Raw genomic sequence first — 13,495 nt, 5'->3', positions numbered from 1 at the left:
TATCATAAAATTAGATGGAAGAGGGTTAGGGGAAATTTGAGACATCTCAGATGATTTCACTGCCTATGTCACACTGATGGTCCACACACCACAGTAAATGTGTCAGCGTGATTATGCGCCTCTAAACCGGTTAATTTTTTTAAAATCATTATTTATTTATTTATTTTACCAGAGTTGGCCCAGGCAAGACCCAGAGGGAAAGGAAAAAGGGGCAGTGCTGTGCTGCTGCTGACGTCAGAGGGAGGAGAGAGGAATGCGCCGCTAATGAGAATATGACGTCAAGTCAGAAGTAGCGAGGACAAAACCGGAAGTAGAGCGTGGTCATATTGGGTGAACTAATTTCATTGTTTCGTTGTGTTTGATTATTTCACTAATCTATTTGTTTATTTCTATTAATTGGAGTGACGCCAGAAAGATCATAGCCTATGACAACCAGGCTATCATTCCCCTCATTGAGAGGTAGCCTGAAGCCTTTTGTTTAATTTGTTTTTTTTTTTCATCGTTAATAAAGAATCAAATGTAGGTCTACGCAACTTTATTTCTTATAATACGCGTCTGTTACATGTGATAGGGGGGGGGGGGGGGGGGGGGGGGGGATCCCCGGCAGTGTAGACCGTCCGCGTTCACTCGAACTTTATTTTTAAAATATTGGACCGGAACTTCAATGTTTCATAGCCGCTACCTTACCACCTCAGAGTGGAATAGAAAAGGGACTGTCGCTGGAGAGCGAAGAAGAGGAGAGAGGTTTAATTTTTTTTTAAATGTTGTAAACGCTAGTGAGTCCAACCCGAGTCAGGGGACAAACGTCGGCGGCCAGACGCAGGAGGATTGTGATTCTTTGTGTAATTACTGTTAAAGTCAGCAAACTCCCGCTTTTTGATGCTGTCCTCACGGAGGTTTGAGCCAATAACGGACTTATTGGTCGGCTGAACCATGCAGAGGCTGCTGCTCCTGAGTTTGGCGTTCAGTTTTCAAACTGGTAAGACTGCATTTTCTCGTTTTTTTTTGAGCAGTTAATACGGTTTAAATAAGACATGCGAAGCTGCGGAGGCTTAAAAGCCCTCACAGCCAACCGCTGGCCTCTGAAGTGAGTGTTGTGTGCTTGGGAGAGAAAACGAGAAAGACATGTAACATGATTTCATAGCATTCCCATATGCCCCGCAGCGATGGATCACCTTTGAGGCGCGTGGATGCGTGCGCGCGTGTAGTGTACGCGTGCGTGCGAATGCGTAGAAATGGATCGTTACGGTTTAGTTTGATGATGATAGTCGCGCGCAGCTGTTCGCGTGCGAATACAAGCGGGTCTATATTGCGCGTGCGTGCGTCCAAGTTAAGGAGGACTGGGGCTCACGCGCCCACCGGCCTAAATGACCCTTTTGCATATGACAAAGTCCCCCATTGCCGTTATTCAGCCGGGCTGTGGTGAGGCGCTGAGGACGTGACGGGAATGCCAGTGATTGACCACCGATGCTCTACATGCCAGCAGCTCCTCCACTCTGCTATGGCATCTGAATGGCCTGTCAGTCAGTGAGACCTCTGCTACCAGCTCCTGGAAGGATCCTCCAGTGAAAGGCAGCCTCATCTTCCCATGTTTCACCCCCTAATTCTCACACAACACCCTTTTCCTCTCCTGGTGTCCTACCTCATCCACAGCTTCTTGTCACTCTGTGCATTTCGGCAGCACAAAGAGGTATATGCAGCAGCAGTGCATCTCTTCCCCGCTCTGTACCTGTGGGGTGCCAGGTAGGCTATTGGCTTATGATAATCACAGCTGTAGCCGAGTTGCTAGGAGACAGGAGGCTGTGGTAAGAGGAGGAGAGGATGGTTTTAATATCTCTAAGCTACCTGTTTGATTGAGGTATATCTGCATGTAGCAGCAGCAAACCTCCCTTTTTCCCCCCTATTGTCTACCTCGGCTTACCGGGCGCGTGCATGGGTGACTGTTGGCCGGCCCGCCGACCACTCCATCATAGGTAGGGGGCGTGTTCGGGGAAGGGAAGGTATAGAAAGGGATGATGTCACCATGTCTGCCAGGCTTTGTATCGCTCTGCTCTGCTCACAGAGCTCAGCATCCACCCAGTGAGTGTAGATGAAGATTCACACCAGCACACAGTAGCCTCCATAAACATTAAGGAGCGGATTGCCTGTCATCCACAAATTCAGGCGCTTCATAGGAATCACATAAGACACAATCTGGCAACCATTGCAGAAGATCCTTCTCGTTCTCTTTAAGAGCCCCTTCTTACTGTCACATACCATGTTTATCTGCTAAACCAGTCACACAGACACGGCCTATTTACATGTGAGTTCTATTGTCTCTCTTACATCTGTATAATCCGTTATTACTCCACGTTGCGCACACAAACACAAAGATATTTGCTCTCACAGGCTTTCCCCAAGACAAGATTAGTGGGCTGGAAATGGGTCTGCTGTAAGATTTAAAATGATGTAACACATGTAAAGTCACACATGTTGTGTTGTAGTTTGTGCACTGGGGTGTGAAACCATAAGAGTTGTAGACATAATGCAGAGAGGACGGAAATTATTATTATCACCTCACTTTCAGAAAGGGAGCATTTTTTCATCCAAGCATCCAGACACTTATGTCTTCAATAAATGACTCCAACGGTATTTCAATGTCTGTAATTTGCACAGATGTAATTGTGTTCTAGTGCTAATTATGGGATTGTTATTAGTAAAGCAGATAATTAAAGCTTTGATGTGTCAGAGTGTTTATAGTTATTAAAAGTCTATAGGCAGAGCTGCTGCCTCGTGATTACCTACAGTGTGTCTCTACTAGCAGCTCAACAGGAGTGATTGATTTAGTATCCCAGCCATGTATCTACATACCACCCAGGTGGTGAGTCGCAAGCAAACGCCACCATTAATGCAGCTGTTAAATGTTACTGCATAATCAATTATCACAAACTCACTCCTTTAACTTAGTAATGAGCAAGCCTCGCAGCGCTGAACCTATAGCCAGACCCTGGTCTGAAATGCTGACTCGGGACAAAGGAGCCAGTGCAGGTGTTCCATTTGTCAGCTTCTGTCCTTTTGTGCAGATCCAGGCCATGAACTGCTGCTGCTGTCTGTACTCTGCACTCCCGCTCTGAATCACACAGCCGAGCCGTGAATCACTGACCTCAGACAGATTTCTGCAAAGAAAATATCCACATGTTGGAAGAGTCAGAAACATTCGGGGGGCTTTTACACCCAGTGAAAGAAGGGTTTCCTCTAGGGTTGTTTGATCCACAAGTATATGTGCAATGTCACTGACTCAAAGTGGGCTGAAATAGCTCAATTAAAAATGAAAATTCAGGAAAGCCTTGTAAAAAGAAGTTGTCCAGGTTAAAACACTTTGTTAAATCTGCTCATATCATGCATTTTTTCGCATTTTCCTCTAAATGAATTCCCATTTTTTTCCCCACTCCATCGAGTTACTGCTGCTACACGAATCCTTTCCGATTTCCGAATCCAACCTTTCCACACAGCTTGTAGTGTGTTTAATGTCCTCACAATAGATTAATGAAGAACTGAGTTGTTAGCAATCCCACTGCCTCATTAGCTCACACTGCTGTGGAAAAATCCAAGCACTAAAGTTGGTCACAAAAGGATGGGGACGGAATGGGCCATGACAGCCACTAAAACCCGAACCTGTGAGAACGTGTTTCAGCTCAGGGAATGAATATAAAAAAAAAAGAGTGCCACCTACTCTAAGTGAAACTTGTCAAGCTCCTCCAAGTGGATAATCCCTTATAGAGCTATAAATAGCAGCACAGTGTTTTTTGAAAGCTCTGTGCCATGGTTTAAAGGCTAACGAACCATTTTGCGGTGCTATACTGAACCCTCTCCAGCTCAGAGTGTGGATCCGGAGTGACATATGTAGCGAGGCAGAAGTCTGTTTTTAATTTGAGTCCCAGAGAGCGTGATGCAGATCTGCAGCGTCCTACTGTTGACACGCGAATTCAGGTCATGCTTTTGCTGGATTTGAATGAAGCCTATTTACCGCAAAGCATCTCTAATTGATATCAGCCACTGAAAGCAATCACTGAACCAGTTGTATAGCTTCACATGGGCATGGAGTCTGTAATGATATAATGTACATTTTTGCCTGTTGTCACTCCCTCTTCGCTCCATTCAGTCGAGAAATTCTTGGCATGGCTGTCCAGGTGGGTGTGATGTGCTGATTGCTCCTCTGAGCTGATGTGTTTGTTTAAGGGCATTCCTTCAGACACAAGTGTCCTGTAATGCTTTTTGAAGTGGCCCTTGGCAGGAGAAGGAGGCTGCATGCTTTCAGGTTATCCAGTGAAAACCTTCTAGAATTCTAGAACACAGGTATTTAGGCAGCGATTTCAATATCAAATTTGTGACCGAAGACAAATTCGAGTGTACACATTTCCTTTGAGCATCCCCAACAGCTAAGCGAAAGTCTGACAAGTGAAACGCCAGGATTTAAAGGCTCCGTAATCTGATTGTGTTTGACATGCCGGGGGCATACAAGTTAAAAAAAGAAAAAGGGGAAGGAAAAAAAAACTTGTTTTTTTTTATGCAGAGCCCCTCTCCCCACTGAGCAACAGAGGACTTATCACATCTGACTGAATCTATTGGCCGTGTTTTCATAAACTGCATGGCCACATTCTGCAATGAGGGGTGATGGAGTGGAGGAGGAGGAGAGGGGGTGTTACAGAAAAAAAAGTTGTTTGTTGGAGAAGTGGATGGCGAGGAGGGGGACAATAAGGGGTAGTCTTGTGGGCAGGTGGGTAAAGGAGAGTGATTAGACTTTTTTGTTTTGTTTTGGATGTGGTGAGTTGGAGTGGAGTTGGAGGGAGGTATTGTCGTGTGCGAGGAGGTTTTTCCGTGGTTGAAAAGAATAGCGAGCCATGGCAGAGAGGCGAGAGGGACGGGGACGAAAGAGGAGGAGGAGTGGTGGGGAGGCCAGTGGTAGAGAGAAAGGGACCATTACTCAGGCCTGACTGCTTGCTCAGTGGGGACAGTGAAGCTGCTCATTCAAACAGAATATGGTCGCGGTCAGTTCAAAGGCTACATTTGCGCTGGAATTGCTGCTGATTGAGCCCACATCAGAGGTGCCAGCCGAGCTCATCCCCGTGCCTCCCCCGCCAGGGTTAATCACCGTTAATCGGTGTCGCTGTAAACGTTCTTTTGCGCTCCTTTGACTCTCTCACAAAATGACCCCTTTCCTGCTTACTAAAGTGCATTCTTTCTCCCTTTCTGTCCCCTCATGGACTTATTTTTTTTCATTTGCCCCCCCCCCCCCCCCCCCCGCTCTTTTACCACCACCATTACTTCTTCTCTTTCCATCTACCCCTTCCTCTCTCTGGCTCTCTAATAAGTTCCAGATGTGGTTCTTGCATTCCTCTGGTCGGCGGAGAGAGAAAGAGGAGAGAGGAGGAGGAGGGGGGCAAGGCAGGGAGGGTGCATGAGTTGGGGGAGGGGACAGGAGAAGAAGCACATGAATTAAAACAGGGAGCACATGATGAAGAAGAGGAGCCCATGTTCTGTGACACACACACACGGTAAAATAATCTGGAAAACATGCTAATGCTGATTGTGGAACAGTGTGAATGTTAGAGTGTGTTTGTGTCTGTTTGGGGAAGGGGTGTGGGGTGTGGGGGTTAGTCCTATAACCTCAAAAGTTTTAGGACATTCTCCCCCTCCTTCTCCCATCCCCCCTATTCCCCCTCCTCGCCCCCTCCCTCTACAGGAATGTGGCCGACGCTGATGATGTCACTTCATTTCTTTACTCTCCCAGTTTCGTCTCCTCAACAGGGACAGGGCAGAGATTTGACTCGCTCCATCCATCTTCCCTTTATGATAACAGCATTAGGGTCAGCCGTCTAACTAAATCGGTAACCACAGCGCCGCAACACTCGCTGTCCCCTTGTCGCGTAATGTAACTGCCTGCAGGCTACATTGCTGCGGACCACAAATAATGAGTGAGCCGTCTCTTAGCAGCAATGATCATCAATGACTTTGAAGTGTAGTCATTAAAGCAATGCTGTGCAGATGCATAGTTTTGTCAAAGGCTGCTAGTGCCAACTTAATGCTGTAACCTTGAGGCAAAACCAACCTTAACCCAGTGTATCCATGTTCGTAGACGGCAGATTGAATTTAGCCTAATTGCCATTTATGCAACTCTTCTTAAGTTGATGGAAGATAGACTGGGAAGCCTTATATATATGGGCATCTCCACTCTTATTGGAGGGCTTTTCAAACCACTTTAGAACCTGACCGGAGCTGTTTGCTCCCATTCTGTGGGATGGGTGGAAGTGCCGAAAGTGCAATTTGGCCTCTAGTTCATCCCAAAGGAGATGGTTCTCAGTTAAGGTTGTGTATGCCAGTCAGACCTTTCCACCTAAAACCCATTTCTTTACAGACATTACTTTGATGTGATGAAACAGGACAGGGTATTTGGAAGCACATCTTTGTCCAAAATGTAATTGTGTTCTCTATCGGTACAATTTTCTGTAGTCGGAACTACAGTTTTGGTTAAAACTATGTAGAAACCTCCATCAGCTAAGCTGAAAGTGATCATTTTAGATAGATTTAGACCACAAGAGCCTTTTCCAGGAACCATGGTTGTTTAGGGGGTTCTTTTCTGGACCCCCTTCAACCGCAGGAACCAGGGGCCAGTCATGTCAGGTTTAACATGACAAAATTGTACTACAGGAGTAGTTCTTACTGTTTGTAAACAACAACATTCATGCAGTTCGATAAGTTGAGAAGATGCAGTGCGGAGCTCGACCTGCGGTGGTCGAGGGAGCTCTTGGATGTATGAAGAGACAGAACTACGATTGTGAGAAGAAAGCGGCAAAGTCAGAGCAATGAAACATTTGTCACTGATTGTTTTACAGCATTTATGCTCCAAGACGCAGATAAAAGACGCAGTGGTCATGAATTAGTTCCTAGAATAAAGCCCCGGACCAATTTAGTTAGGAGTTTCTGGTCGAAATGTACCTTTTGTATTTTTGATAGAATCATTTCTTTATAAAACAGCTGATTGAAACAATAAATAAAATAAAAAAAGAAGAAAAAAAAAATCAATGAATATATCCACACACCCTTTTTGCACCATAGTCCTCCCTTCCCTTGCTATTTTTTTGCCACATCAAAGCCCACTGACTGACTGCATATATAGACAGTAACATCATGTATTTAAAGTAAGATACCACAGCTTCTTTGCAGGTACATTCTGATTTAATCCAGATGAGAAAGTGAACCCAATATCTCAAAGGAGGTATTTGTTGAATTTGTTGCAAATGGTCGGTCAAAGCCTTCAAAAGTCACACAAAAGAATTTGGCTATTTGTTTGCTCTTTGGCTCCCCCCACAGTTGTGGGATGTAATACCTCTGTCATAATAACAAACATCCAAGTGAGCTCTGCACAAGCACAGTCATAGAAATTTTTTTCATTTTGAATAGGCCACAAAGACAACATGTCAAGCGACCGATGTGGAGCAGTTTCAGTCCCGTGCCTAACAGAAGTCAGTGTGCTTCAAAAGTCAGAAACACATAATTATAAGGTTCACAAAAATCTCTATTTTTGCTTTAATATCATTAATCTAAAACCAATAGTGGAACTGAATGATCAGAAAAAGGCAAATACTGCTATCATAGGAAACAGCAAATCATCATCAAGAAATTTTGTGATAATGACGAGGGGTTTTATTTTCACCTGTGTTAAGATCATTTCATGATTTGATTGCAGTGCATTTATTGTTTTTTTAGGATTATGAATATACCATTTTTAATTATTGAGATAAGAGATAAAAGACAAAAGACACAAAAATCAAAAATTTTTCAGAGAGCTTATATTGTAAGTAAGTAGCCTATAAGTACAAGAACATTTATTGATTCTGTGTTACTCATATTAATCTCTGGGTTACACCAGGTTGTATGTATGTAATACTTCCTACTGACTTAGCGTTCTATACTCTATATTGCCCAACCAGATGATCCCACCTCAGTCATTTTGCTTTTTAGTTATTTAGGGTGTTTGCTATCAACAAAGTAGCCTTCTCCTCAAAGCGACAGTTGCGCTGGTGGTGATATTTCTGAGGGTCTCTGCAGGAATATTGCTCCACTCCAGAGGTCAAGGCTCCGAGCTTTTATGTGCTGGTTTTAGTGACAGATGACATTGCAAGAAGCAACAGTACATACCAATAAAATGAGATTGCACTGGACTGAATTAGATCAAACTGATTTATTTTAGGGAGTGATTTATTGATGGGACACTGCTTGTGAAATGACCTGCCGGATTTCATCTCTGGGCCATACAGCAAACTGGTATGGGTCGAGGGACCATCTGAAAGCTGTCACAATTCATGGTATGGTTGCTTATGTGGTCTTTAGAGATGGAGTGGCATTAGGGAATGGGGTCCCCTGCCATCAATCGATGGGGAATCACTGCTGGGAATTATAGATTCATTATGATATTGATTGTGCCAGTTGCATTCTGTGGCGACTCATGTGCTGCATGATACATGGTGCACTACTGTAGAGACTCAGCTTGATATGCATTATATCCTCCTGTTTGAGCCTATCCAGAGGACAGCTATTGTTAGTTTTGGTCACCATTGGTTACAGCAGAGTATTCTTTTGTCTACTGCTCGGCATGTTAGGGGCACAAAGGCTGGTGGATCACCAGCGACAGGCCCGCTTTCCAGAGCTTGAGCATATTCATGTGGCCGTAATGATGCCTCGTTCAGGAATTATCATATTACCAACTACTGCTCCTGGGGTTGCCATAGCCACTGTGTCTATCATTGTGTCAGCAGTCCTCACTGGCTGTAGCCATGGTAACTATGTCTGTAACAGAGGTTGGGTTCAAATAAAGCTCTTCAGATGTGAAATGCGTGTATGAGAGAAGCCCCAGGGGGGGTGCACTCACGTATTCACAGAAAATTGGTGCGCACACCTCCACAGGAGCACATGAACCTCAGTGCACAGGGTGGTATCAAAATGGACAAACAAGTTGCTGGGGATATTTTTCCTTTCTATCCTTTAAACAAAAACCTGTCTCCACAGCAACAATTTTGTTAGTAATACAGAGAAGGACTAAAGAGAATGGACTGATTGAGGGGAATAGTGTTTTGATGGTCGAACGATAATAAGGTGGAAGGTGGAGGAGAGAGTTAAGGTGCCTGCCAGACAAAAAGGAGTGAATGAGAGGTGAGCAATGCCACAAAAGAGAAAAAGGAAAGAGAGAGGTCACTTAACTCCAAGTTAGAGGGAGGACGGCAAGGTACGGTGACAGAGGAAGGGAGTGAGCGGGAAGACAATGCGGCAAACAAAGGAAGGAGTCTGAGCTTTTTTCCTCCTGGCTCGTTCTCCCCTCTGCCCTGATCTTCCTTCAGCTCCGTCCCCACCTCCAGGAGACACCTTTGTGTTTGACTGACACTGTGTCAGCAGGCTCAGTGGGTTGCCTCCTTTCACTCCCTGCCTCTCTCTGTCTATGCCTCTCGTTTGTTCCTATAGCGCTGTCGTCATGGTGATAGGTTATTATGGCCATCCTGCCAGGCGGCCATGTTGTTGAAACAAGACAGGCACAGGTGGTAGAGTTCTCACAGACGGATGAATAGATGGAGAATCTGCAGACACTCCTGTTGTGCACGGATACAGTTAAAAGCTACAAGGTTTGGTTGGTTAATCAATTAGTTGGTTAATCAAACTTTGACTGACAGTGATTTTGATAAAAATGCCAACACATGCTTCTTAAACATTATGGATATTGCTTTACTTTAAGGATGTCATCATGGTCTCTGATATGGGAATTTGATGTGGCATTTATAGGCACTAGATGGATATTGGAAAATAATATTTGGTACATAAACAATAGATCCTCATAGAAATGTGTGCGGGCTACAAGAATTCATTGTAGAAACTATTCACTGATTACTGCATACTTCAGGCAAGTTTTTCAGCAACTAAAACAAAACAGCTTCCCAGGTGTTCTCTGAATAGAATAAAAATTTATAAAAGTTCAAAGTCTCTCATCTTCACACGGACAGAGGCTCGCAGGGATCTGACCGATGGGGCAACAGCCGCAGCATGTAAATACAGCCAGCATGGAGAGGTTGAGACTGTACCGTATGACTCCGATAGCTGCAACTTTGTCCTGAAACGATGATGTCATCCTCCATCACACTTCACAGCTCGGTGTCTGTGGACCTTGCTGTCTTTGTTCTCCGTATCCCTGCATCTCATTTCCAGGCAGCCCGTTTCACAATAGCTACGCATCGGCCACACGCAGCACCGATATGGAATTAGACTGATAACAAAATCAATTTGGAGGAGATTGAGTCAAAGTGGAAAGAGTAGGGAGTGAGGGTGTGAAAGAGAAAAAATGTGAGACCAGCGCTAGTCGCTTATTAATTGAATAGGTGGAGCAAGGATGAGGTCATTGAATCTTTTGTTTTGTTTTGTCTTCAGAAAAATGGACCAAGTACAGGGGAGGGTTTCATCAGACACACGGATGCACATCGGTGGGTGTGCTCACATACATGCTTGGACAGAAAACTTTTTTTTTGGGGCAGTTACTTACACGTCAGCTGTTACTATGGTGACGCAAGTCTGTGATCCAGCCGGGGCGAGGGATTGGCTGGAGAGGAGCGAGGTAGAGGAAGGCAGGCGGACTCTGGTGGAGGGGCACAGAAGGGTATGGGGAGGAGATAATTAAATGGATGCATAAAAATCCATACAAATGGCATTTTATTTAATAGTCTCTGATTCAATGAGACCAATTGCCAGGAGTGAGCCTTTCTCAAAACTGTCCACTGCATGGCATCACTTCCCGCCATGCCTCCTGTCCCGTACAGTGAGCTGATGCAAGCCTGCATCTATAAGGTGAAAATGAAGCGCTACCATTCAGCACCTAACGGCAGTGTGATACATGCGGCACACTTGCTAAGAATAGCTCCCAACATCTTTGCATGCGTGTACCCTTTTAGTGATTTTCAGTAACAAATTGATGCTTCATTACCATGCTATGAAAGCACCATCACATGGTGCGGGAGCTGCTCGGGGGCTAAACTGATGGGACTGTTCATGCTATGGCGGCGTGTGTCTGTGCTTTTGGTGAGTCACTTGGCGAGGCAGTGTGTGGCTCGCCTTTGGCTTTGTGTCTGCTTTGACAAGCAGAGGTTGGTGTCTCAGTGTCTGCCAGGGCTGTGGCCAGATTATCCTAATCCCTATTCAAACTTTGACCAATGTTGTACTTAATCCTAGACCAAACTGAGAACCATTCCCAATGGAGATGAAGATGCTCCGCTGGCTTGGTGTTTTATTCCAAGTTGTGGTGTAATCCATGTTTAGGAAACCGCCTCTGTGTGTTGATTACACGTCTGGGTTTCAGAGTGGTTGCGTTTGTGTGCATGTTGACAGGAAATGGTTAGCCTGTGTGGTGAAGGGTAGGTCATCCGTGCTGCCTGTTTTTGTTTGTGTGTGTCTGTGTGTGCATGTGCACGCGGTCATGGTCGCAGCCCTTTGTGACCGTAGTCTTTGTGTGGACAGGGAGCTCAGAGTCTCCTGGTGGTATCTTGGGGATCAGTGACTCAAGGAAATCAGGACACACTCTAAATTTGTCACTGCAGCATAACCCACATAATGAAAGAATACAACCTCCCTTGCATACTCTCCCCTCCTCTGCCTTTGCTCTGACTGCTCTGTGCGCGTGGATCATCTTTAAACACACCGACACATACACTCATGTTGACAAGTGTTAACTGGGTGATATGGAAATCACAAGGTGATGAGCACATGTTTAAATGAGTCAGTGTTTTCAGTCCTCAGCCTTTGAAGGGGTGTTTTCTCTGCAGATTGTGTAGCCTCCACTCAAGAGCATTCAGTTTGGATCATGTTGTTACGGTTTACGGAGGCAGTTGAGGGAATACCTCCAGCTAGCATATCTGAAGTGTTGGAGGAAAGAATTTGCTTGCCTACAAGCCGCTATTTAGGTTGCAAGGTTTCTTTATCCTCAGCTTAACTCTCTATACACTGCAGATATCTGAGAAAAGGCTCTTTTTGCTATTATGTAGGTAAAAATCCACACACCCTACTTAAATTGGAAGATAGACAGGAAATTTTACTATTGTAAACAATTTTTTCTATAACTATTGTTATCTACTACCTATGATTAAATTTTGCTTTAAGGACATTTGATATATATATTTAATTTAAACATAGTTATGTACTAATTCTTCAGACCTGATGCAACATACTTGTATATCTCCGTTTCAGACTTTGATAGACATTTGCCTCTACTTTCTGAGCCTGAGCTGATGTGAGGGTTGCGCCATCAATTTCAAGTGACACAAACAGCGATTTTATTCTCAAAATATCAATAAACATAAGGGCAAAATAAATTTACAATAAAAGTTGAATCTTTAACCTCTCAAAGGTTTCTATTTAAATTTTTTAGTAATTTTAGAGGCTGAGAAATAAAGGTTTTAGTATTGAGTTGGAGATTTCAAGCAATACTTGGAATGGGGTTGAATTCAATTTGGTTAAGTTCAGTATTATGTTTATAGAGCGTATTCACAACAAAAAGTCATCTCAGGGCAATTTATGTAGCGAAACTGAACAATTCCTTTTGCGCAAGTACTTGGAGACAGTGGGGAGAAAAAAACTTCACAGAGACAAGAACTAACAATAGACAATTGCGCTGCTTAGTTAGGCCAGTAACCACAAATCGAAAACAGTCAGCTCCAGAGCTAGAAATACTTGCAGAAAAGTGCTGGGAAAGAACAGAAACAAACTTAAGTGTTTATCAATCTCTCTCTCACACACACACATACACTGATGATTTGAAATGTTTTATTATTCCAGAATGGTGGCATGTACACAGATAGCAAAAAGATTTGCACTGCCTTCGCAACGGATCCGGAATACTGCGCTATCCGGAGCCGCACATAAAAAAGCATCTCCGCAATGGAAAGTTGAAAAGACATGATCGATCTTTCCTCCCAAAGGGAAGCGGCTTTTAAAGGATTTTGCCTTCAAATCGATATTTCAGATACACTCAGCCTCATCTTTTGCTTCCCTTTGGGAGCAAAAGCCTCTACGTTCCGAGAACCAATCAGATCGCAAGATTGATCATCGCGCGGGTCCGGATAGGATACGGATAGGATCCGATGTAAGTGGACTCTGAAGTGGACCCGTTTTCCGGATCCGTTGCAAAGTCGGTGCAAATCTTTTTGCTATCTGGGTAGCAAACCAAATTTCAATATTATTATTCATTATTATTTTATTAAGATTAAGTTAAATCTCCTGAACATCAGAGGGTAAGCTAGTGTGTGAATATTGCAAAGCATTTATTGCCTGTGAGTGTGTGTGCATGCTGGTAAGAGTTGCTCCTACATTCTCCTTTCCGCTGATCTGTATGCTGCTTTCCTTTCGCGGCTCGCTATTGTGGAGATGTACAACTACTAGCAACTATGATATCAACACAACAAGGAGCCTCATCTACTGTTCTTAACGT

General features: G+C 44.2%; 1 protein-coding gene across 2 annotated transcripts in view; it reads left to right on the top strand.

The window, feature by feature from the left end:
* The first annotated feature begins 689 nt into the window (after nucleotides 1-689).
* kirrel1a (kirre like nephrin family adhesion molecule 1a) overlaps nucleotides 690-13,495 on the top strand; it is a 32,829-nt gene continuing 20,023 nt past the window's right edge. For both annotated transcript variants that reach the window (XM_075451047.1, XM_075451046.1), the window contains exon 1: nucleotides 690-979. In XM_075451047.1, coding sequence (XP_075307162.1) covers nucleotides 934-979 — 46 coding nt within the window. In that variant the 5' untranslated portion in view covers nucleotides 690-933. The remainder of the gene's footprint in view (nucleotides 980-13,495) is intronic.

The sequence above is a fragment of the Odontesthes bonariensis genome, chromosome 19 (genome assembly GCF_027942865.1).
Source record: "Odontesthes bonariensis isolate fOdoBon6 chromosome 19, fOdoBon6.hap1, whole genome shotgun sequence".
NCBI lineage: Eukaryota > Metazoa > Chordata > Actinopteri > Atheriniformes > Atherinopsidae > Odontesthes > Odontesthes bonariensis.
Note: the sequence above shows the minus strand (reverse complement) of the source record. Positions and strands in the feature narration are given on the sequence as shown.